Below are 25,248 nucleotides of genomic sequence, written 5' to 3'. Positions count from 1 at the left end.
TACTGTGTTGATTTTCTCCAATTGCTCCGTAGCCATGGACACCAGGTTCTGGACATGAACAGGGCCTCTCAGCTAAAACTGGTTACGATGATGATCATCTTTGCCTGAGTGCACAACAATGATATATTTTGATGAGAATATGTTGATTCTCTCCCATTGCTCCGTAGCCGTGGCGACCAGGTTCTGGAGGTGAACGGAGCCTCGCTGCTGAACGTGTCGTTGGAGGAAGCGTACGGCGTGTTCGCGGGACTGGAGTCCGGGTGGATCGGGCTGGTCGTCATGAGACACCTCGATCCAAAGGTAACAGGTTTCTTCTTCTTTGTCAATACCCTCTTTACAACAAACAGAGAAGGGTGCATGCAAGGATTATGGCAGGGGGCAGAAGGAGTTCGGCAGGATGTGGCTTCCAGCCCTAAAGGTCTCAACTGTTGGTAAGTGGAAACTGTGAACTGAACTTTCTCAAAGAGTGCGGACATGTACACATTGTCATATTCATATTCATCAGTCATGTTAAAACTTTTTGGGGTTAGGGTGTCAAATTCTTTTATGTCATGACCAAATTATTTCATACACTAACTACATTTGATGGCCTGTAAAAGTACATCTGATTCATATGATTTATTCTATGAAAATATGCAAATGAGACATATGTCCAGCGCATGTATTTGTAATGATTGTGTTGGACCAAATGTTCTGTGATTCTGTTTGAGTGTTCAGTTCAGTTTTATCACTGGGTGACTAAAAATAGTTACACATACAAAACAGTACAAAGAATGCATAATCTATGATGTACAGTGCAAAGTATTCGATTATTTTTAATTAAACATACATTTCTGGGACGAGATATAGGCAGTACGTATACCACCTGTTCTCTCACCCCATCCACATGTGTGTGGAGAATCTTAAACAAAAAAAAATCATGAAAATCCATCAACGTTTCCATCACTTTTTTTGCCTACATACAAACACACAAAATTTTGCTGCAGTTCTGATAACGCCAGGTAAACCATTTTGCACTTGACCTTCCTTTACACAACCACTACACACATACCGAAATCATGAAGATCCATCAAAGGTTTCTCAAGTTTTGCTCTTGACATACATACAGACCCACCCAACAGCTGTAGTAACCGAAAACATAATATTCTCCGAGTTCTATTCGAAGATAATAAACATCACTGGCTAGGCTAGTGGCACATTAGCACCCAGGCAGCATCACAGAATAACTTATAATCTGCTGTGTTCACACACCTAACAGCAGGAGGTGGAGAAGGTCAGAGGCTTTGGATAAGGGTCATTATGGGATCAACCAGCATCAGTGTCGGGCTTAAGAGGCTTTTCTCACCCACTTAGTCGACCCTGTAGTCGGTAATGTTGGCCACAAGTGGGGAATGCTGTCAGGAGTAGAACTTAACTGTTTTAATGTTGTTTGTTAATGATGATATCAAAGTTGTGTCCATTTACCAAGGCTGTGAAAGGGTGTTTTGCACATGACTTTTTAGCCAGTTTATGAATTTGCTTGAGGTATGATTGTGTTGTGACATATATACGTGTACATGCCTGGCAACTTCCAGGTGTAGACATACAACAATGGCAAATGGCTATCGTTCTCATGTGTGTGCAAACGGATCAAGGAAGAACTTGATCATTTCTGTGTTAGATGCTTGTATGCGTGTTTTGTCTCTGATCGCAGAAAGTGTCAAAAATGGACTTTTGGATTATTTTTTTCATTGTGTGTGTGGTTGTTTTTTTCAACTTCTTTCGTAAGGCAAATGTTCATTATCTTTCCATCCATCAGTTGATCGACCAATCATGTTTACCCCATCCTTACACTGTCAGGTGTCTGAGCTGGAGATGGATGCTGCCATACAGGAGATGTCCGCCATGCAGCTGAGGGAGGAACTGCAGCCCATGGGTGCTGTGCACAAGATGGGACACGAGGCCTCAGGTGAGAATTGTACTTAAATAAAAGTCTTCAGGTGTAATCCAAAAAAACATATAAAAAATCATTGTCAAGTACACAAAGAATGACCCTAGGAATTTGTTAATCATTTTTTTCATCAATTTCAAATGAAAATACTATTCTTAGCCAAGAAAATTTTAGAAAACAGTTTAATGCATTCTTAAAGCCTGAGATATCTGGGAACCCTTCCTTGTGATAAAATGCATAGCTATGAACAATATTAGTCATGTCTTATAGTATAGAAAGGCAGGGTAACCATGACTAGTCACTACTTCATCTGTCCTTCATACTAAACCCTATCAATTTAATACAACAGTAAATCTACTGTCACTCCATCCATACAGGCTAAGACAAATCAAAAGATACTATAACTGTAACTGTACAGTCAAAAATGTTCAGAAAAAAACAGTTCAAGATTCAGTTTCAGTTTCAGTTTATTTGTTTTACCAGAAATACATGTCGCCTGGTGGCGTTTTTCAAAGATTTCTGGGGGGTAAAACCCCTTACATATAAATACAAAGCAACATTTTAAAATATCAAATAATGACAAATAATACAGTAATAAAGGTTAACTTGAAAATGTTAGTCTTCAACAAAGAAAAGAAATCATAATTAGATGATAACCGAAGTAACGATAACTCAAGAGACTAGAGATATTGAATCAAAACATAATGGATAGTCAAAACAATGAAATAAACTTAAATGTAACGGAATTTGCATATGAATTTGAAGAGATCAAAAAGACAACTCAAAATTTCAAGTAACATTGATTTACCATTGTGTAAAATCACCTTTATGGCATACTTGCTTTCCCAGACTAGAGGATGTATTTCTTTTTAATTCGAGCCGTTGTCGGACCGTCAAGTGCCAATCAATACCCTGAGGATTTGTGACGTGATTAGCGGAGAGTTTGTCGGAGCAGAACCGGGAAATGGTATATAAAACTGCAAAAGGTTCATCGCTTCCAAATGGGGGTCCAGAAGGTCATTAATGGGCGAACTTTCCAGGCATCATCATAGCACTTTGTTGGTTCATGCATTCAAAAAAAATATTCAAAAATGCTGAACTGGAGTGTCAACTGTTAACATGAGAACAGAGCTTGATGGGAAAGTCTCCAATCTGTCACACACAGTTTCAGGTGTTGAACTAGAAAAGTAACATGATTTGCTATCCTGATGGTCATCCTAGGGAGTTCCACGACTTTCTTTCTTTCTTTCTTGCCTTTAATGCCCACGGTCTTGATGACGACCATTCTGACATGTTGGGAAAGTCGTTTAAAGTGCCTTTCCGAAGATAGGTAACACGACAGGATTCGAACCCAGGACCACTTGGTTCTGAGCCGAACTCGCTGCCGTTGCGCCACATGGCTGCACGACTCCCATACTCTCAGGGTTTGGGAGCCCTGGAACTAACTAGGACGACACTCAGGCTAAATATTTGCAAGCAAGCAGTACGTAGTTTGTTCACCTTCACATGGTCTAGCCTAACTAACCACTGCTCTCTTTGTTCTTACTCAAACACATTCACATACGGTGACCAGCCCCCCCAGCTCTGTCCACTTGCTACATAATCTAATCGAACACCAAAGGGTGTCTGCTACACCTCCAGTAACCATGGTGACAGCTGTCTGGTACAGGTCATTGACCTTATTTGCTTGAAGAAGAAGAAGAAACCTAGCAAAACAATATGTTTTCTCAGACATGATTAAGTCAGAAACCTGACAGCCTTATTAATGAGCCCTTGCTAAATTTTTATTTTGAATCATCCGATAACCAACAGAGTGAATTGTCTTGGCCTACTGACAGGTGCCAGTGGTGTGATGTAAGAGGGCCTGCATGCCCTTTTTCATAAGGCGTAGGCAGCCTATTTTGATTTCCCGCAATTCGTAGGGAATGCCGTCTTATGCACGTAATTCGTAGCGGGGCGACCAAATTTCGCGTACTGTAATTGTGGGACGTTCTTCTAAATTCAGCATAAAGTGTTGTCGGGACCCCCCATGCAGACCCTCATGTAAGAGGAATCGAGTCATACAATGTGCATCACTGGCCTTGGCTTGCAATTGAACCGGCCCATTGAAGAGATATGCATCAGTACAAGCATTAACAGGGGGATACACTTGTGTATGTTATATAGTGCACGGGGCTATCACACGCCCATCAGTCCGGCAAATGCACTCACAGGGCTGCAGAAATGGACTGTGGACGACAAATGAGTACATCTAATAATTTGCCTTCATACAAATTGCGTTAAGCACTTCAACCTGGACTTATGCTGACTCACTCAATTGCAAGATATAACCGAAAGGTTTCAAAGTACACAGTACAATCATGTTTTGGCATGTTGGGCTTGCAGAGATTGCAGAAATGGACTGCAGACGACGAATGTGATTTGCCTTCAACTAAATTGTGTTTATCTCATCAACCTGGATATGTGCTGAGTCAGTCAGTCATGAAAGACGGGTTTCAAAGTACACTGTACTATCGCGTGGTGGCATGGTGTAGAGTTCCCAATCTTTCTGCTATTGGACAATTAATTAGTCACTAAATCATGAAATATCTACTAAAATGAGATTACTTCCAGACGTTTCAAAAAATATCTGATTCCCGTCTCAGCGTTAAGTTGTTAAACCTGAAACTGTGTGTTTAAAAAGCATCTTATCTACAGACTTTCCCCACAGACTCTGTTTTCTTAGTGATATTCCAGATCGGCAATTCTTTTTAAGAAATTCAAGTCAATAGTTTTTTTTTTCAGAAATTAAAGTCAAGGAATTAACTTGTTGATTTTTAAGAAATTAAAGTCAGAAAACTAAATTTGTCTTTGAGAAATTAAAGTCTAGAAATGGAATTGCTAGCCTATAAAACAGGCAGTGCAAAGTTGAAAGCTGTCCTCAATGATAACATCAGCCTGACCCTGACCTTGACCTGACCATGGTTCATCTGCCCTGGTTGTAACAAAACCTGCTAGAGATAACGCTATTTCGCATAGATCATCATCAAAGTACCATCGATTCGGTGTCACTGCTTTTATCGGGTGTTAATGAGATGCTAATTTATGCGAGGGCATGACCTTCCTATCCTTCATGTTGTCCAATGAGATTGGATCCATGTTTGCCCCTCCCCCCCTGTGACATCACACACATACACACAATGGGCTGTTCAAATATTGATCAGTACCACGGGTGGAACAGTAACGTAACCTGACACCTGCCCTCCATTATCTCATCAGCTGGCCTGCAAGTCGCGACCTCGGACGAGCCGGCCGCGCTGTCCGGACCGCTGCGACGCATCCTCGAGGAGACGCCCAACCGGGTAGGTCTGGTTCTACTAGCGATGGCTTACTATTGGCTAATACTGTGCAATGGAATTTCTATCTGTAGCTGTTGTATTACTGTACTGAATATATAGCATTAATGCTTGCTTGTAGTAAATGCCATTCTGCATTGTGTATATCTCTGTTACAGTACGTACTATAGTAGAATCTTTGAGGAGAAGTTAGGATAGCAGCTAGGGTAGGTCTGGTTATATAATTATCTAACGATGGCTTACTATTGGCTAATATACTGTACTATGGCCTTTCTAGTGCACTGTTGTATTACTGTACTGAATATATAGCATGTGGTTACAGGGCTGAGTGAATGTCTGTGTGGTATTCAGTAGAATTTCTAACTAAGAAGGTATTTACGGTAAGAAGGTATCTGTGGTATTTACTGTCAAACTGCCCAAGAAGACCACTCAGGGGACCGATAAAATCTGGTCTATGTGGACAGGTGGTCACTATAGACAGGATTCTTAATTCTTGTGTCAATGGGAAAAATTATCTAAGGGACTTTGAACCGCTAGGTGTAACATTGGCCAGGTGGTCCTTATGTAGAGATGGTCACTAGTACAGGTTTGACTGTTGTACAAGCTCTACAGAGAATATAGGAAGGGCATAGTCCCTATTTACAGTGGGGTTTGACAAATGACTTATCGTTCAATGGAATTTCTGTAGTGTTGTGAGGTGACACATGTCGTGTTCTTGCTGTCAATACTGAGGGCTGATCCAAGGTCTCACTGGGATTTAGTGGAATCCCTGGGGAAAATAAAATATGTGGGTTGTGGGAAAAGTTGTAGTGAGATCCTACAGGTGTAAGGTTGGTTGACCTGGTCAGGCATGGCGCGATTTTGAAGTGGTTTTGTTGGGGGCTTTTCTGTTGGGAAACACTAGAGCCCCTTGTTCAGTTCAAAGGGGTTTGTTTGTGAGACACTCGCCGTAACTTTATACCAGAAATGTTGGCGGGAAAGAAGAGCCTCCATACAGGGTGCTCCCCACAAGAACCTCTTTCACTGGGATGTTTGTTTGCAAAACAAGAGCAGAGACGATCTGAGTTCTGATAACAGCTCAGGAGGGCGTTGGGGTCAAACAGTTCATGGACTTTGGCAGGGTTGAATTGAGTTCTTCAGTACAAAATCAGTGGAATTTCTGTTATTGTCAGTCAGAAATTGAGGATCATTCTTCAATTCCTTAGCTGAGGTAACTAACAGTAAATGGGCCAAAAAATCCAGAGTCATTTTGTTATCATTTACTAGGTATTTTTGTTGTTATAATGCATGAATGGAATTTGGAAAGCATTAATATTCACTGTATATCATTGCAAACTCCACTCTGAGCTAATCCTTTAATTATAGTCCCCATTCTGATAAAAACTGCTTTAATTTTGTACTTCCCTCGTCCTTTAAAGGGGTTTGAAGACAATCTGCTAGAAATTACTCAATTGGTATAAAGATATCCTTTCTAAGTGCTTTTAGTGGGCATCAAATATTTACAGGGTCTCTGTGAGGGTTGACTAGATTTGGTTAGTGTAGGCCTGTAATTGAATTACAGGAGGTGATAATGTGGCTTAACAGGGCTTAGCAAGGGGTCCCGGGGGGGAGGGGGGGCTGGGACCAGCCTGGAGAGATTAAACTAAGACCCCGTTCACACTCATTTTTTTCAATCGCGATTGAAGTATGATCGCGATTGAATCGATCCGATCGCGATTGATTTTTTCAGTGTGAACGCTCCCAATCGCGATTGGAACGATCCAAAACGATCCAATCGCGATTGGATTGTAACTACCTCCGGAGGTAGTTTGATTGGATTAATCGTGATCGGATCCAATCCAATCCTATCAAATTTTGAGTGTGAACACAACTACGATTCATTCCATCGCGATCGGCGGAGATTTCGGCTGGTTCCGGGGGTGGGAGGTCATACATGCGGGTACGTGGGGTCATAGTTCGCATCGCGCGGGAAAACAAACCCAAGCCGCACGTCAGATCGCTCTCTTACAACAACAACAACTTTTCATCGTCAACAATGCCCAAGAAGAAGAATAAAACTCCGTCAGCAACTTCAGCTGGTGGCAGATGGCGCGATGAGGAGACCAGGGTCCTCATCGCAATCTGGGGGAGAGAGGAGGTGCAGGCGAAACTGGGGAAATGTCACCGAAAGAGGGACATTTAACGCACCAAGTGACAATGTCTAGCGAAAAAATAGACACAAAACAAGGACAACAACAACATTTACCAGATGATCGCCGATAGCATGCTTCAATCGTGCTTCAATCGCGATCGGATCACGGCGTACTTTAATCCACTTGGCGAAAAGCAGTGTGAACGCAAAAGTTTCTTTGCGTTCAATCGCGATCGGATCGAACAATCGCGATTATACTTCAATCGCGATTGAAAAAAATGAGTGTGAACGGGGTCTAAGTCTCTTCCAGAATCCTACATGTAGGCTCTACCAGCCTCCGCGGGTCGCTGGGAAAATAGAAGAAATTGGCCAAATAGAGTCAATTGTATGAAGGGAGTCGGCTACAGAGAGAGGGTCCAATAGGCTGCGAATGTAACCCTCCATGGCCAAAGTCCCTCCGCAAATATTCTCCCTATAGCCGGCGTAGTTAGTCTGGTAAAGACTACTAGAATCCATGGGTTGCTGGAAAAATAGTAGAAACTGACCAAACAGGTTGAATAGTTTACCAGAGGAGTAAGCCAGCCATAGAGTTACATTTGTATCATTTGCAACCAATGGTCAAATGAATTTTTCACCAGAACCCATGGGCTCCTGGAAAAATACATGTTGTAGAGTTTGGCTCAATGCTCTTGAAATGTACATGTAGGTTGAATAAATTGTGACAGGATTTAGCTGGCCATAGAATTTACCTTTTCCAATTAATGGCCAAATGCTCTGTAATCCTTTCAATCTATTTTGGCTAATTTGTAATCTGAAGAAAATGGCTGGTAGAGACTAGAATTGATAGAAAAACAAGATGGACCTATTCTAAAATGCAAAAATTGATTCCAGGACCTTGAAGTTCAAAAATAGATAACATTCAATTGTCATCATTTTGTGCTGGCTTTCAAAAGTTATGGAGAAATTCAGCAGGAAGAATATTTCATTGACAGTTGTACAATGTAACTGTACACTTTGATTATAGCAGTCTGTTTTTCTGATATTGACCCCTCACCAAAAAAACTCACTCTGCAAACATTGCAGACCAGCTACTTGTAATTGAGGTCATCGAATGTTAATAAGTTCTGCATTTTCTTGCCTCTACAAGTTCTACAAAAGTTAAAGGCAATAGCTGATGCCTGACTTCATGAGTCAACTCTACCCATTTGCCCCACATACATGTATATTGGGACATCACAAGTGTTTCTAATGTAATTTTTCCTGCCTCCCTGCCCCGGACATGTACCCAGGGGAGCCATACCAGGTTAAGTGGGTATTGACCTAACTAAACCCTGCTGATTCTACATGACTCTGAGAGGAATCTCTCCCCAGGAGACCTTATCGGGTCGACTCAGAAGATCTATCTGTCTTCATAGGAAAACAATCCGTCATGTTACGTTATGTGTCAAAATATGATCATATAATTATCGACTTTAGACCCGCGTATGGATTGTGTTGTATATTGGAATATTTTACTTTGACTTGGAAATTCAATTTGATTTCTTTCTTTTGTGGTACAAAAGGACACTTATTTGACTATGTTCTACATGTTTTGATAGTATTGGCAATGTCTTTCTTTTTTATATAGTTCACATAAGTCTCACTGTAATTCATGCCATGGTTTCGATGGCATTAAAGAGAATTCATACTTTGTACTTAATTCAAGCTCCCTTGCTTTATACAAATGTCTACATCTGAAATTGCAGGAACACATCACAAATATCACAGGAGTGAAGTGATTTTTCTCTTATTTTCTTTTATTGGTAAAGAAGTAAAATGTATTTTTCTTGAGGAGGCTTTCAATACTAGTTCCTGTTGTTCATCATTCAAATGTGTTTTTTTTTCAGTAAACGATTTGCACAGAATGTTTTCCTCAGTTTGGTCGAGGAGCTTTTTATCAAAACCTCCTTGGTTTGGTAAGCCTAATGTTTTCTCATCTCTCCCCTCTAAAACCCTCTTCTTCCTCGGCCCATTGATTATCTGTAGCGGAGACAGACTGCAGAAGAGTTCAATATCGGCTCCTATGGGACGGATGAGGCTTCCACATCAATTACTGCTCTTGACATTGAGTGTGCCTCGGGGCATCATTATGGGCCCATTTCTGAGGTCGGTGGCACTTCCAATCACTGGAGCGTTGCCCATCAACTATAGTTACTGTGTACTGTAGTGTTCCACATGACTGTGTATGCCAGGGTTAAGATCTACATATTAGATTCTATAGATTCTACTGATAGATACAATTCTACTGATACAAAATTCTACTGATAGACTTCAGAGTTTTGGTATAAAACCTAGTTTCCCAGTCCTTTCCTTAGTCACTGACGAAAGACGGCGGATCATCAGCTGTCTGAAACGTCTGACTGTTTCAAAATTGTATCCAGTTGCTTGGGTAACTATTTTTGGTGTATCTTACTACCTGGATGTCCAACCTTCATCAACCTACTGATAGATACAATTCTATCAGTAGAGATTGCAGAGATCCCAATCATTATCATAAGTCTGTACATTTAAAGATATTCCCTTGAAGGACAGTCAAACTTTTCAACTTCGATTCCTATCACTTAAGATCAATGGATTGACTTGAAATATAGGATCTATAACTCAGAGAGACTGCCGTAACACATTATTCCTAACATCCTGATCGGAAATCTCTGTCGACAGGATTTGAATGAAAAGATAAATTGCTCAAACGCCCTTCAGCTTCCTGGTTTTGTCCTACAAATTCCTAAAGACGAGCAACATGACATTGTTAGAAACAGATTCCTTGTTAGATGGAAGAGACAACGAATGTGGAGGATTACACACATGAAAATAACAAACATGGCGAATTGAAAACGAATTTTGAAATCCCAAAATTTGAATTGAATTATGATAAATTGCTCAAACGCCCTTCAGCTTAAACTTTAGAGCAGCCTGGGTTTGTCCTAGAAATTCCTGAAGACGAGCGATATGACATTGTTAAAAACCGATGAAAGAGGCAATGAATGTGGAGTATTATCCTGAGTCATTACACACATGAATATAACAGACATGCCTATCAAAAATTCATGCCAGTAACCCACTACATTCTTTGTGTGCATTATGTCGAGGACAGAGCTCTTTGTCAACGGACAGGCTGTATTGATTTTGACTGGTTGACAGGAAAATTAGGGGAAGGTTGGGAAGGTATGTCCGTGAGTAGCAGGCGATTGTTGTATTCCCTGTCGTAGAGTGGAACTCATTGCCACCAAATACTGGTCAGCTCAGTATAACCAGCTGCTGTCGCGTTGTGTGCCTGCAAAGCTGGTGTGTTACACCCAATGGCTGATATATAGAATCGGAGACAGATACAGAAAGGGGTGTTGTTTCAACTCAGGTAAGGTATTTTTGAGACATATTCTTGTTGGTTTGATATGTGAAATTTTTTTTATTTTGTTGTGTACTTAGGTTTATCCTTAAGTTACGTATGCTAAGTTATTTTCTACATGAAGAATTAAGATTATCATGACAAGCTAAAACAGTTTTTCAGGGGTATGAGTTGTGTCACCGTGATCCACTTTAGGTTTTGCTTTACACACTCAACCTATCTGATATTGCTGGTTGTATAATCTTCAAGCAGATATTGTTTTTGCCCCCTGGTAAATCTGCCTGGAGATTAGCTGGTTGTTCAAATCAGTGATGGTAGAGCTTTCTGTTTTTCTGGATATGAGTGTGTGTCCTTAGGTTGTCACCGGTGTCAGTGGTCAGTTTGGAAGGCCAATTGTTCTTGCCCCTATCTCTGCTGTCACAGTGGTCTCTCCTATCTGTAGTGTTGTTGGTCGCTCCTATATATCCTATCTGTAGTGTTGTTGGTCGCTCCTATCCTATCTGTAGTGTTGTTGGTCGCTCCTATCCTATCTGTAGTGTTGTTGGTCGCTCCTATCCTATCTGTAGTGTTGTTGGTCGCTCCTATCCTATCTGTAGTGTTGTTGGTCGCTCCTATCCTATCTGTAGTGTTGTTGGTCGCTCCTATCCTATCTGTAGTGTTGTTGGTTGCTCCTATCCTATCTGTGCTGTTGTCATGCCCGGCTGGCTGCCAGACTTGTGTCAGCCTGGGGTAAACAGACCCAGCTTTGATCCTCCTGTGCCGGCCCATTCCTGCCATTCTCAGCCAGGCTGCCGGGGTCTGGTGTTGTCTTAGCTTTCTCGGCTTTGGAGCAGCGCATGTAGGTAGTCGGACTATGTTGCCGACTTGGTGCAACATTTTCTGTCATCCATGTATTGGGTATATGAAATGTTAACACACCGATATGCTTTTTTTACATGATGTTAGCCAATTTTCTTGCAAAGGAAATGATTCTTAGATTGTTAGTCCTGACAAGCCTCAGATATTCTGGTGTTGTCTTAGCTTTCTCGGCTTTGGAGCAGCGCATGCAGGTAGTCGGACTATGTTGAAGACTTGGTGCAACATTTTCTGTCATCCATGTATTGGGTATGAAATGTGAAAACACTGATATGCTTTTTATACATGATGTTAGCCAATGATATAGCAAAGGAGATGATTTCTTAGATTGCTAGTCATGACAAGCCTGATATATTCTGCTGCTGGTTTCTTATTAGCTTTCTCAGCTTTGGAGCAGTGCATGCAGGTAGTTGGACTATGTTCAAGACTTGGTGCAACGTTGTATTTTTCTGTCATTTATGTATCATGTATTGGCTATAAAACATGCTGACATGCTTTTTTTACATGATGTGCAGCCAATGATATAATTTGACACTAAATAATTAGATGCTCTTGTCAATTTGAAAGAAACAATTTCTTACTTTGTTGGTCATGACAAGTCTGATAGTTTAATCAGCTTATTCAGCTTTGGAGCAGTACTTTTTCAGGTAGTTTGACTTTCTTAATGCAACTTTGTTGAATATTGTTACAGTAGTATTGTTAATATGCAGTTTTTGTATTGGTAAATGTACTCTTATTCTTTACCTGATGTTCAACCAATGTTTCAATTCTTTAGATATGCTCTGGTCAATTTTAAGGAAACTAGCTCTTAGATTGAGATTCTTTTTGAAATCTAAAAAACATTATCAGTGTGCAGTTTAATATTTAGTTAAGCTAGTGTTAGCCTTCTGCATAACAGAATATTTTTATACGCTTTGACCCACAACAACTCTGCTCCAAAGTGGGTTTACTAACTCCTGATCCCAATGTCATCATGCTGCAGGATCACCTTAAGATCTCCTTAAGATGGTCTGTCCCCCACCGAAGCACAATCAGCCTGGTTCTGGACCAGTAGTTGCCTCTGAAAGATGAAGCCATCCTGATGTAACATCCTGTTTCTCTGTTATTTGGAAGAAATTTTAAACATTGTTTTTTGAGGAATTTAACCCCTAAAAGAAGAAGAAACTGTTGTTTTGTGAAAAGGTTTAAGGAAATATTCTTCAAAACTATATTGCAACTGTTACAGCACTTCCTTTTATTACTTACTTAATCAATAAGAAAATATCATTACAAATGTCATACATGTATGCCACAGTTTATTCAGACACGTATTAGCCATTTCTTTTCATTCTATTTTATTGATCTTTTAGATCAGGGATTTAGGCATTTTATATTGACCTGAAATCTGAGAAAGTCATTTGAATGGGCTAATTTCACAAGCAATCAACCCTAGTCTTAAGTAACCGGACCTTTAAGTCTTAAGGAGGCATTAAGGATATACTGTAAGTTGTGTCTCAGAACTAGTTGATAAGATGGTCAAGTTGGTGTAATACTATAAGACAGGGGATTGTTGATATACTCGGTATCCCACAGTTTACTGCTGAGTGACGTATAAACCATTTCTTTTGATTCGATGTAGAACACAGAATTAGGCATTTCGTAGTATCCTGAAATTGGAGGTATTGAGCTTACATTGGGTAATCTCTTGAGCAATCAGCCTTAAGTACTTCTGAAGTACTTAACCTTAGAGGTATCAAGGATTTACTGTTGTGTCTCAGAACTAGTTGATTAGATCATTAATTTGATAGGACAGGATTACTGTACAGTTGTGTCTTAGAACTTGTTGATTAGATTTAGATGGTTAAGTTGATAGGACAGGATTTCCTGTAGTTGTTTTTTAGAACTAGTGGATGAGATAGTTTAACTGAAAAGACAGGTGATTGTAGAATGATTTACTCTATGTCCCAGTCTGCCCACAGTCTTGACCCTTAGTCTTACTCTTACAGGTATTAATGATAGACTGTTGTTTCTCACAATTAGTTGATAAGATCATGGTTTAGTTGATGATACCATAACAGTACTTGATTGTAGATGTACTCAGTGTCCTCCCCTCACTGAGTGCCCCTTACAGGATTCGTCCGCTACTGATTTCAGAAGCAGATTAGATAGGTTTAAGTTGATAGGACAGCATTTACAGTAGCGGTAGCTGTGTCTCAAAACTAGTCGATTAGACATTTTAGTTGATAAGACGGGTGATTTTTTATGTATTCAGTGTCCCACTTGCCCCTTTTACAGGATTCGCCCACTACTGAGACAGAGCTCGCCCAGATCCTGGGATCCTCCTTCGAAGACGACCACGCCTACCGACCCAAGGACTCAGACACGCCCAGAGGAGCCTTAAGACACGACAGGATACTGTCCCCCCGGCAGAAGAAAGTTTCCTTCGCTGAGCCGGAATACATCGATGAAAACACGCCAAAGAAGGAGCCGCACTTGCCCCCACCTAGGAAGCAAGCCCGGGTGGAACACCCCGCCGCGGTTACGCAAACACGCGGACATGACGGCATGGAATTCGGGGAGGATCTGGACTTAAGTGGGATTGACTTTGAGATCGGCGAGCAGAGCAGAAACCCGAAGGAGAGGAGGCCGTACGGACTAGCGGAGGAGCTGTGCAGCGAGCAGGATGTGTCCCCAGGGATAGGTGGTGTTGACACGCAGCACACAGCAGATCAGCAGGGGTTAGAACCACAAGTACACACCAGACAGGGCAAACTGGGCAACATGTCAGGTCAGGGAAGGGATATGTCCATTACTGTTGTCTGTCCTACTGTCTTAGATGCCAGCTTAGATCATACGTATGATATTGTGCTGGCTACCAAAAATGTCTTTAATCAATGTACGTTGGTTTTAATTCAGTCGTAACACTGCAGTCTCCAGTGAATAAAAACAATACAAACTCTACAACTGGATAAAATTCAGAGATCGCAGCAATATTATTGCCACTGAATGAAGACAAATGTTGTAGAGTTTGAATTGTCTTTAGAAATTGTTGTTACCTGGCATGTCTATCCTTCATAAACGGATGTCCAATAAAATCATCTTGTATCTTGTAGCTTAGATCATAATGTATGATTCATACGTTTGATCTCTTAGCTACGGTATGATATTGCACCGACTGCCATAAATGTCTTTAATCATGATTGTACATTCAATTTGGTTCTAATGCAGTGGCAACACTGTTACTTACTTGATTAGGCCTATCGCCCATCCTTGGGCAACACTGTGATTTCCAATAGAATAAAAGTTATCTTGTATTCTGTAGGCCGAGGGACAGACAGGTCACTCGGGGAAGCTCTGTTGGATGAGGATGTGGAGCAGGGAGTTGTCGAGATGCTGGCGATCCACCGACGTCGTGGGGAGAAGCTCGGGATGGAGCTAAACGTCGTGGGGAACTCCGACCCAGAGGAACCAATAGATGGGGTGTTCGTGAGGTGTGTAATTGTTTGCTAAGTGTTTGTTTGTTTGAACCTTTGTTTATTCGTGAGAAGCTCGACGGCATGTTCGTGCGGTGTGTACTGACTCATTCATTCAGGTTTGGGATCTTAGTGTCTATCTTAGCTCACATCCATTTATTTTCAGCTGTAACTGGTCTAGCTGTGACTGCTACTAGAAAAATAATTGATTTTGATGTTGATTTTAATGTTGATACATGTACATTGTATTGCCCTATATTGTTACCCCTCAAAAGAATAGAGATCTGTGATCGCCACTCTAAGAATAATCGATACTGATTTTGTCCTTGATACATGTATAGATTTTTGTGTTCTCATGCATATTCAAGCTAATTCAACTGCAGCAATAATTTCCTTATTCTGATTTCAACTTATTGTAAAGTCCATGAAACAATTCTGCCATTGGCTGCCCCTCTGAACATTCCCCCACTTTTGCTCAATAAACCATTTTATTATTATTAGCTAATCACATGTCCTACTAATAATTGCTAATTACATAACGTCACTAAGAAGCCAATCACTATGCTACTCTCACTATGTCGATATAAGCCATGTCTCTCATATGTTCTAGCTGATCACATCACTAATTATCGCTAAGGCCACATCAATTTAATCTCTTGGTCAACGGATTTTTATTTGCCAAAAAAAAAAATTTCAAAAAAAAATCATGAAAACAGAAGGCTGGCCCAGTCTTCTGTTTTCATGATTTTTTTATCGAAATTTTTTTTTTTTAAATAAGAATCCGTTAACCAAGAAAATAAATTGGTGTGGCCTAATTACATAACGTCCCGTCCGTTACAGGTGTGTGACAGCGGGAGGGGCGGCGGACCGGGCGCACGGCGGGAGCGGGGGTCTGCGACGCGGCGACGAGATCCTGTCGATCAACGGCCAGATGCTGCGGGACATGACGCAGAACGAGGCCATCGCTCTGTTCCAGGAGCTGCCCGACACCGTCACCACGATCGTGGCCAGGAATGTACGCGCGACCGCGGGAAGCTCCGAGTCAAGCTCACAGGAGGAGCCTGACAGAACTCAGGAGGACGTTTCCTCCCCGACAAGCCCTCTCACCCGACAAGACGCCTTCGAGTCCCGTAACGTCTCAAGATCGGAAACAGCCGACTCCTTTAAGTCGCAGCACTCAAGTCTTTCCCCTGAGGATGATAACGAAGACAGGACAGGTCCACAGGAGAGCACGGTGGATGCAGAAGTGGTGCATGTTCCTGAGGGATATGATCTGAAAGTTGTGCAGATTCACAAGAGGAACAGCTCCAGTATGGGACTCAGTATCGCGGCCTGCGAGGGACCGACCGCAGGGTACCACCAGGTAAGGACGATAGATTTCCCGTATTATGAATCACTGTTAATATCTAATGAAAATATGTTATCTGAAGAATGATTTTTCTATTTGACAATGTGACATCAAAGCATGTACATGCATGTAGATCACAGCATTTTAAGAGAAAAAACTGGGTAAATGCATGTCTCCTAGGAAATTCTCTTGTGCCCCTGAACAACATTTGAGCCTCTTAAGCTTCCGAAGTTAGTTTTCACTAGCAGGTTGGTTTCAGGAATCAGGAGACTGTGCTTATAAGGACCACTGGCAGCTGGTCTCCAGACACTGTGATCATTCTGTTATCCTTTAAGATGCCATTTCAAGCCGCTTGTAGACTCTGAGGTTAATGTAGGGTATAGACGATGCCAAAGACTCAGAAAGGCACAAACGTTACACTGTCTTTAGATGTTGATAGGCAGTTGAAGTGCCTCCAGGATTACTGTGGCAGAAATGACATGGCATTAGTGTTTCAGGGGCTGATCACTGTGATGTTTTCTGAACCCAGTATCGAATCAGTCAGGAAATTCTGTTGAACTTCTTGTCTTAAAAAACATAGCCTGGGTAAGGTTACTTGGGCTCCCATATTCCCCGGGCCTCACTAACTGATAACTCGCTAATACTGTAAATGTGGTTAAATTTGCATGGTTTTTATTTCGCGCTGAGGGGAAAATGGAGTGTTCGCTGTGGTTTTGATTTCACGGCAGTGCTTTAGTCAAATACTGCAAAGCTACAGTATTGGACAAAAATGTTCGCCGTGGTTTTAGTTTGCATTAAAAACCGCGAACATAAAACAACCGCAAACATTTCTGCATTTACAGTAGTATGGGAGCCACAGTAAGTGAACCCAGATGGCACCCAGGCTATTCAGAACCTTTTGGTAAATACTTCCTTAGGCTAAAACAACTGGTGTTGCGCCCACGTGTTTGCCACCTGCCACAGTTGCGACATGTTGGTGTTTAAGGACGACCCATCTTCGCAACATGTGTGCATGTACTCACACATTCAGGTCATTCCACACCAAACCTCTAATTGTTTTAAGTTTGCCCGACCGTATTTTTCTGCCATGTCACTCATCCTGTGTTGGTCTGTCAATAGTACAACCGACCTCTGTTAGCTATAGACTAGTCTAAATACTGAAAATGTTTTCGTAGCTCTCCAGAAGGAATTAAAGGTTTAAGCTGATGTGTACAGGTTATGGGGTAAAGCAGCAAGGAGAAGGTTAAGAAAACCTTGGTGAATGGCAGCGAAGAGGATTAAAGCCTTAGAGGCTTGTTTAACATGCCAACAGACTTAGCCAAGTCAAACAGCACTGCCTCCAAAGGCATGTCTGAGAATAACATGATGGGCAAAAGTTGACCTTCTCGTCCTGCAACGTTTATTATTTCTAACTGATGTTACAACTGACTGTAGCTGTAAGATATGTGATGTTTTGACTTCAAACAATTTACTGCTACTAACAGTGTTTTGTAAGAAAATGTGAGGCACTAGCTTTCTCTGCAAGACCTTTTTTGAAAAATTTCACAATGCCCTTGGGTCAAGGAGCCATGAGTTCGAATCCTGCATGGCTGTGTCACTCACCCGACATTCATGCTACTGGAAAGGGTCGCAGTAATTCTTTGGGACGGGACATTAAACCGTGGTCCACTGTTCATTGTGCTTGTCGAAAAGAGCTAGGGGAATTTCCCCACTACAGTCAACCTGTAAATATGTTCATAGCATCTGTCTTCTCTGTCACGACCAGTGAAATGTTAGCTTTTCAGTGAGCTAATGTGGGTCGAGACACTTTGAAATTCCTTTCCTTTTTACAGTGTATACGAAAAAGGTTCCAGCCTGTGAGGCTTGAGAGCTTCACTGTTACTGCTCCCATTTAAAGCAAGCTTCAGAACAGTTTTACCGCCAGTGAGATATACGAGGACCCTTTTCTCCCATGGCCTGGCTTTATTGGTGTGTAGAGGGACGGGTGGTTTTCATGGCCCCTGTGATTGGAGCCATCCATCAACACGTCCTTGTGGGTGAAATGTGGCGTTTTACGACAGACTGTGAAGTATGGGTTCGCTGGTACAGCCAGTTGGCTGCCTTTTTATATAGCAGTAAAGAACTGATCATAACTGTCAGAAGTAAGGTGATTGGAACTTTATCTGTTCTTAGTCGTGAAGGGCAATTTTTTATCGTGGAATTTAGGAGAGGTAACTGAATGTGGTTTTAACTCCTACAATGTAATTTCGTACAATATCATACATTCAAAGGAACTGGGTGTCTCGACTGCTGGTATTACGACATTGCCAGGTAAATTGGAATTTGTGTGATGTAGTTGTTGCAGTCAGTCTCATATCTATCATTACAAACTGTCCACCATGTTATACTCATGCAAATCTGTAGGCTTCTGGTTTAAACAACCAGCATGGCAGCTGTGATTAATGACATGAAAACAACATAATAGTATACTAGATGGATTGTGTGACAAGTTTTTAATACAATCCAGTCAAACCTGCCCAAGAAGACCACTTTTTTGTCTATTTGGACAGGTGGTCACTATAGACAAGATTCTTATTGCTCGAGTCAATGGGAAAAAATGTCTAAGGGTCCACCAAAAAGTTGTCACATTGTCCAGGTGGTCCCCTTGTAGAGTCAGTCACATTTTGATACATATACAAATGATATATACATGTAATTTAGATATATAGATGTAAATGCAAAAACAAATACATTACCGGTATGTCACTGACAGAAGTTAGAATGGACAGCTGCTGGGCATGAGTAAGTGTACCAAGAGCATAATTTTTACATTTGCAGGATCGAGTCTAGTAGAGATGAGGTTGTAATAGAACAAAGTAAGTTTTGTAGCTTTTTAAAAAAATTTTCCCGTTACTTCTCCCAGGTGCATCAGGTGAGGGACGGGAGCGTGTGCGCCAGGAGCGGGCAGGTGGTCCTCGGGGACTGCATAGCTGCCATCAACGGGCACTGCCTGAAGAACCGGCCGCAGCGCGAGGTCCTGCAGGCACTGAACCTGCCCGCACAGGACGTCACGCTCGCCATCCTCAGGAGAAGTCAGGCAGTGCAGCTGCACAACGGAGGCCACCCGGATGTTGAGGGCGCGTATGTTGAGGACACGGATGTTGAGGAGGACCCGGATGTTCCGGTGACTGACATTGACGACCTGCTCTTCAGCTCGGATGAAGACGACCAGGTAAATAAAATAGAGAGAACTTTATTGCTTGACAGTTGTAACCGTACAATGTATACGCCAAAAATAGTTACTCATTGACAAGCAACTGGATAAAATTTTGAAACAGTCAAACATTTCAGACAACATCCGCTGTCTTTCATCAGTGACTAAAGGGAAGAACTAGAGCCAAGTTTTATACCAAAACACTGCCATGTAACTTGAAGCAAAACATGGCAGTACTGTTGAATTATTGCTAATATCTAACAATTGTAAAGAACTAAATATACTTTATGAAGAATAATAAAGACAATCTAACTATGCAATGCTAATACTTTTGGACATTAATGTTGATAATAGTATGCTGCATCAGAAGTGTATAACATTGTGTCGTTTTTGCATAGACTCGTGTATATAAAGATTTTAAAGTGGAATTTGCTCTCAATATCTTTATGACATGTTGAACGCAGTCCCTCATTGGCTTGTGTGTTGTGTCAGCCCTTTAAGATTAGTAAAGAGTGAACAATAATCCTTACTTTCGTTATGCAACTTGAACCAAAACATGGCAGTTGAACTATTGCTAATATCTAACAATTGTGAAGAACTAAATCTACTTTATGAAGAATAATAAAGACAATCTAACTATGCAATGCAAATACTTTGACTGGTGTGTAGTTTTCGATTTTGTAAAGAGTGAGCACTAATCCTTACTTTCCTTATGCCATTTCTGCAGGTGAAGGCTGCAGATGGAGAGGATCAGGAGAAGGTGAACGGGGGATGTGACGAGCTGGAGGCCTTCCTGGCTCTCATGAACGAGGAGAGTAAAAGAGGAGCGTCTCTCGGCATCATGAGTGGGAAGCTGACCCCAGTGGATGAGGATGAGGATGAAAATGAAGTACCATCGCAAACTTCATCGAAGGATGGCAACGATTTACCCATAGATGCTAGTGAAGACACGAATAATGGCAGCCTTGATTCCCCGGTCTTACCAGTGAGTCAAATCACCACCAGTGTAGAAAGCTTACACGACAGCCAACCCTCCCCTGAACACACTTCACCCCGAGGCAACAGGAAACGTTTGTCATTACCGTGTGAAAACGGGGAAGATGCGTTGCCTGGCAACAGTGGTCTCCCTGACGACAGCGTTCCGCCCTGTCACCGGCGGCAGGTGTCAACAGAGAGTCGCGACAGCACCAGTACCTTCGACAGCGGATGGGAGAGGGTTATCTCCGACGTGGAACTGAACAGCGAGTTTGACGACGACAATGACAGCGTCATCCTAGAAACCCCACCCCCACTCCCTCCTTACAACGCCCACAACATGTTCAACGATGTTCTTGGGATGGACGACATCGTGCGTGCCAGCCCCATGTATGGCCCAGACACAAGCAGCTCCGACTCAGACACACTTAAAGAAAACTCTGACTCAGAAGATGCCTTGGAAGTAAGTCTTGAACACGAAACTCCACCCAGAAATGCCTTGAAGGCTAATCAGCACCATGGTGCAAACGGTACTGAAGGAGCATCTTTGGAGATACGTTTCTCCAAGCCGATTGCAACACCTGGACTCTCCCCTGCAGGGTCAGCCAGTAGAACACCTTCCTCTCCTGATGAGGCGTCTGTTCCCTCTCCTCCAGCAGGGTTCCGGGACAGCGATGAGATGGCGTCGAACCTGTCGGAGTCTGTGAACAGCACACTGTCCGCTGCTGAGACCGAGAGCTTGCTATACCGCGACGAGGCAAACTTCCTGGACGAACCCCTCAACCTCCCGGATGATTCGGAAACCTTGGAGACTCCATCCAGCCTGCAGGGCGAACCCGCGTCCCCGTCGACCTCCGACCTTCCCGACGTCTCCGAGCTGTCCAGCGAAAGCGGCATCGACAGCAGCGTAACCACGGCGACGACTTCTCCAAGCAGCGACAGCTACACCGTCAACCCGACAAGCGCCGAGCTATCCGACATCACAGAGGAGGCGTATGCGTCAGCGGCTTCCGAAATCTCCCGGAGAAGGGAAGCGAAGAACGAGGTATCGGACTCGGAGAGTGACTTGTCGGAGTTCAACCCCATGCAGTTTCCACGACAACCGCCTGATGGTCACGAGTTTCCCGAGGAGATGAGCAGCTCGTGCTGTTCCTCCGACCTCTCCAGGGAAACCAGCGACCATGACCTCGCCAAGGTCGAGACGCCCGAGGAGGCTAACAGAGATTCGGTACCTTCATCTAAGAACACGCCTGAAGAAAAAGAATCTCCCAAGACAGCTTGGTTCAGGCCGACTACCCTGGGCCAGAACCACCACGGTGGCCTGTTACAGCTGGGAGCAAAGCCACAGCCATCAGCAGACCAACCCCAACCAGTCACCAAGTCCAGAACTCCGAGTGGCGACAGCCCTCTCAGCCTTGCTTCAGTGCCTGTGATCAGGACAAGTCCCTCCATCTTGAAGAAGTTTGAACTTCCAGACACAAAGTCTGGCTCTCCGCAGAAGTCTGAGAATGCAGTGTCTCAGGGAAACATGAACAGAAACTTGGGGTCGCCCATGAGTTCCCTGACAGCACAATACAAGGCCAAGCCACCTCCTGTGCCTCCAAAGCCACTTCCTCAACCTGACTTTGCACATACAGAGACGATGGACACAGCAGATGTGAATAAGAATGTGCCCTTACTTAAGAAGAAAGTTGTGGCACTTAATCCTCTGTCAAGACCACCCCTTTCCTCCTCACAGTCAGAGGACCTGAAGTCGCCTCCTTGGCAGAAAAGACAATTTCGGACCAGCTCCCTATCTGAGGACAGCAGCACATCGCCAAACCCGTTCTCCCCCAATTCTCCAGTGAGACAGTCCTACGAACAACAGAACCTATGGGCAAACCAGACTCAACCATCGCCGCCGTGGGGGAGGAAAGATCTCAAATCTAACCCCTCGTGGAAAAGACTGGAGAGAACGTCCACAGGCTCTACTGATGAAGAGAGCAGCACACCATCATCACTACCTTCCTCTCCCTTCCACAACAAACACGAGGCAGCGGCCGGGGATGCCAGCTACGTGTCAAAGGTCAGGCTAGCTTTCGAGCAGCAGGCGCACAGCAGCCCTGCTGTCTTCCCTGTGCTGAGGGAGAAGGGAAGCGGTGAGAAGAGTAGAATTAGACAGGACAGTTTTGGAGAAGAGAAGTTTGCTTTTCCAGCCAAACCGAATCAGAAGCCACCATCCAGGTCACATGATACCCTTCAAAACGGCAGTGAAAAGTTCCTTGACCTTGAAAACAGAAAAGCTCCAGAGGAGCTAGAAAGAGAAAATCATCTTGCTAGTGAAGAAGATGTATTTGATGTTGAACCAGAAAACAAAGGACTTGAAGTCAGGCTGCAAGGAAACAATGAGAAAGTGCAGGGACTTGAAGACAACAGAAGATACAATGGAAGTCAGATTGATGGAGATGTAAGTGATGAGGTCGAAGGTGATGATGAGGATACCCCTCCTCCTCCTCCTGACTCCCCTCCTCCCCTCCCTCCATCCTCTCCTCCTGATGCAGACAAGCTACAGGAACCAGAAATTCCCAACTCCCCCCATTCCCAGGCAGAAGAGTCTGCTAAAGAGGACAAAACTGATTCTCCTTTTGGCTCCAAGTTGGAAGATCTTAAGACCAGCAGGTTGGGTCTGCAGAGGGTGTCTAAGACATCATCTCCACCAGCCGAGGAGCCTGATGAATCAGCAGATTCTGCCGATGCTGCAGACAGGCAGCCGCTGAAGGTCCCCACCTTCACCATCACCAGAACCTCCCTCATCGACCTGCAGCCCAAGCTAGCAGCCTCCGCCAAGCTCAAGGGCCTCGCCCGGCCCGGGAAGTCCAACACATCGTCAGGTGTGTCTCAGTCATTGCCGGGTGGTTCCCTGACGACCGTCACCAAGTCGTTACCGACGATTCGCAGCTCAGGTCTCCAGCTGCCTACCAGATCCAGCACCAGTCTGTTTGGCTCCAAGCCGATTGCTCCCATCACACTCACCAGCCTGGTCGCCAAGCAGCAGAAGTTTGGGGGCAAGCCTGCAGGGCTGAACAGTATCAAGGGTGGGCTGTTGGATAGGAAGATTACTCCTCCCAGATCTTTAGAAAGGCATCAGCCGCCTGAGACGTTACCTGTGGGGAAAGGGAAAGATAAGAACATTGTAGAGGACGCTGCAGAATTGGATCTTCCATATTCCAAGGGTAAAGCTGAAAAGGAAAGTCTGGACTATTCTAAAGAATTTAAAGCCATCAGTGATTCTCTGTCTGCCCACCCAATACAAGACACTCTAGCAGTGACATCCCTGGATCCGCACTCCACACCCTCAAGTCCCTCCCTTTCACCACCAGCCTCCCCAGAACCCCCATCTCTACCCTCGGGACCACCACCTCCTGTGCCACCAGACCAATCACCGTCCACCCCTGACGATCTTTCACCTCTGATCTCTGAACTCTCCACTGTGTCCGGAACACTGTCCAGTCCGGAGGAATTTGCAGCAGACGGCGACGATTCATCAGCAAATCCTGTAGACATGGAGGCCAAGCCAAGACCAACTCCAGCTCTCAGACAACATTCTCCAAAAGACAAGGCAGAGTCTAAGCCAACATCCTCATTTGTGGAGCAATTCAGGGCCAAGAAGGCACAAAGTCTTCCAAATGCAGCTTCAGCAGAGAAAGGAGGTAAGGCTAAGGATTCTTCCTCTGACATACCAGAAGTCTCAAGGATTTCTGGAAGCAAACAGTCGACAGTTCTTCCGAGCCCACCAACAAGCCCCGTCCAGCCATGTGGTGTTGTTGACAGGGGAACTCTGGCGCCAGATGCAGGCAGCAACAAGACAAGCACGCCTCTCAAACAAGTCAACACACAACACGCCACACCAGCAGTTCTACCACCAGGCTCCAGCATGGAGACCAACAATGGACCAGATTCCGATGATGTATTTGAACTGGAGAATTCCACGTTGGGGAGCAGCAGAAGACCCAAGGTTGAAAGAACTTTCTCTGAGGACTCGGTGGACTCTTATCTACACCGATCCTTGTCCAACATGTCCACAGACTCCACCTGTTCAGCTCTATCCTCCTCCAACGTCTCCCTCCTGTCCAGGAGCGAGATCGGGAGGCTGATCGAGGAAGCGAACGCCTCGCTTGATGAGCCGACAGATGACGACATCCGTGTGGTGCTGATGAGGAGGGAGGAGGGAGAGGGTCTGGGCTTCAGCATCGCAGGAGGCTGTGATCAGGAGAGCAAGCAGGTCACGGTAAGTTCAACCAGATTGTTGCAGCTGTATATCATACTCTATTTCTTCAACTTGATACTCCAATATTGTGCTACTCTGATTGGACTGCTTGACTTATGTAGCTTTTGATTGGTTCAAGTGAGCTAGGCAAGCTGTTTGAAATACAGTAAACTTCTACCCCTTTTAAGTAATACTATGATGTGGGTCTGTCTTCTGATACTCCCAATATTGTTGGGTTGGAGTACCTATAATGTAAGTTGCTCATTTGGTCATTATGCTTGCTTGATATAGCTTTTGCTTGCAAGCCCTCTTAAGACCATTTTGAAAAAATGGTTATAATCATCAAGTAAATCTGCACCTAATAGTAGTAATGCCATAAGTTTGAATAACATGTTATT

The 25,248-nt window shown here is 43.5% G+C and overlaps 1 protein-coding gene across 1 annotated transcript in view; it reads left to right on the top strand.

Moving 5' to 3' along the window:
* The window catches only part of LOC136426447 (PDZ domain-containing protein 2-like), a 72,298-nt gene that overhangs the window by 46,724 nt on the left and 326 nt on the right, over nucleotides 1-25,248 (top strand). The window contains exons 12-19 of the mRNA XM_066415112.1: nucleotides 168-300; nucleotides 1,840-1,948; nucleotides 5,189-5,271; nucleotides 13,911-14,403; nucleotides 14,938-15,106; nucleotides 15,929-16,451; nucleotides 19,339-19,647; nucleotides 20,357-24,871. Of these exons, the coding sequence (XP_066271209.1) occupies nucleotides 168-300; nucleotides 1,840-1,948; nucleotides 5,189-5,271; nucleotides 13,911-14,403; nucleotides 14,938-15,106; nucleotides 15,929-16,451; nucleotides 19,339-19,647; nucleotides 20,357-24,871 (6,334 nt within the window). The remainder of the gene's footprint in view (nucleotides 1-167; nucleotides 301-1,839; nucleotides 1,949-5,188; nucleotides 5,272-13,910; nucleotides 14,404-14,937; nucleotides 15,107-15,928; nucleotides 16,452-19,338; nucleotides 19,648-20,356; nucleotides 24,872-25,248) is intronic.

The sequence above is a fragment of the Branchiostoma lanceolatum genome, chromosome 2 (genome assembly GCF_035083965.1).
Source record: "Branchiostoma lanceolatum isolate klBraLanc5 chromosome 2, klBraLanc5.hap2, whole genome shotgun sequence".
In the NCBI taxonomy this organism is placed as follows: Eukaryota; Metazoa; Chordata; class Leptocardii; order Amphioxiformes; family Branchiostomatidae; genus Branchiostoma; species Branchiostoma lanceolatum.
Note: the sequence above shows the minus strand (reverse complement) of the source record. Positions and strands in the feature narration are given on the sequence as shown.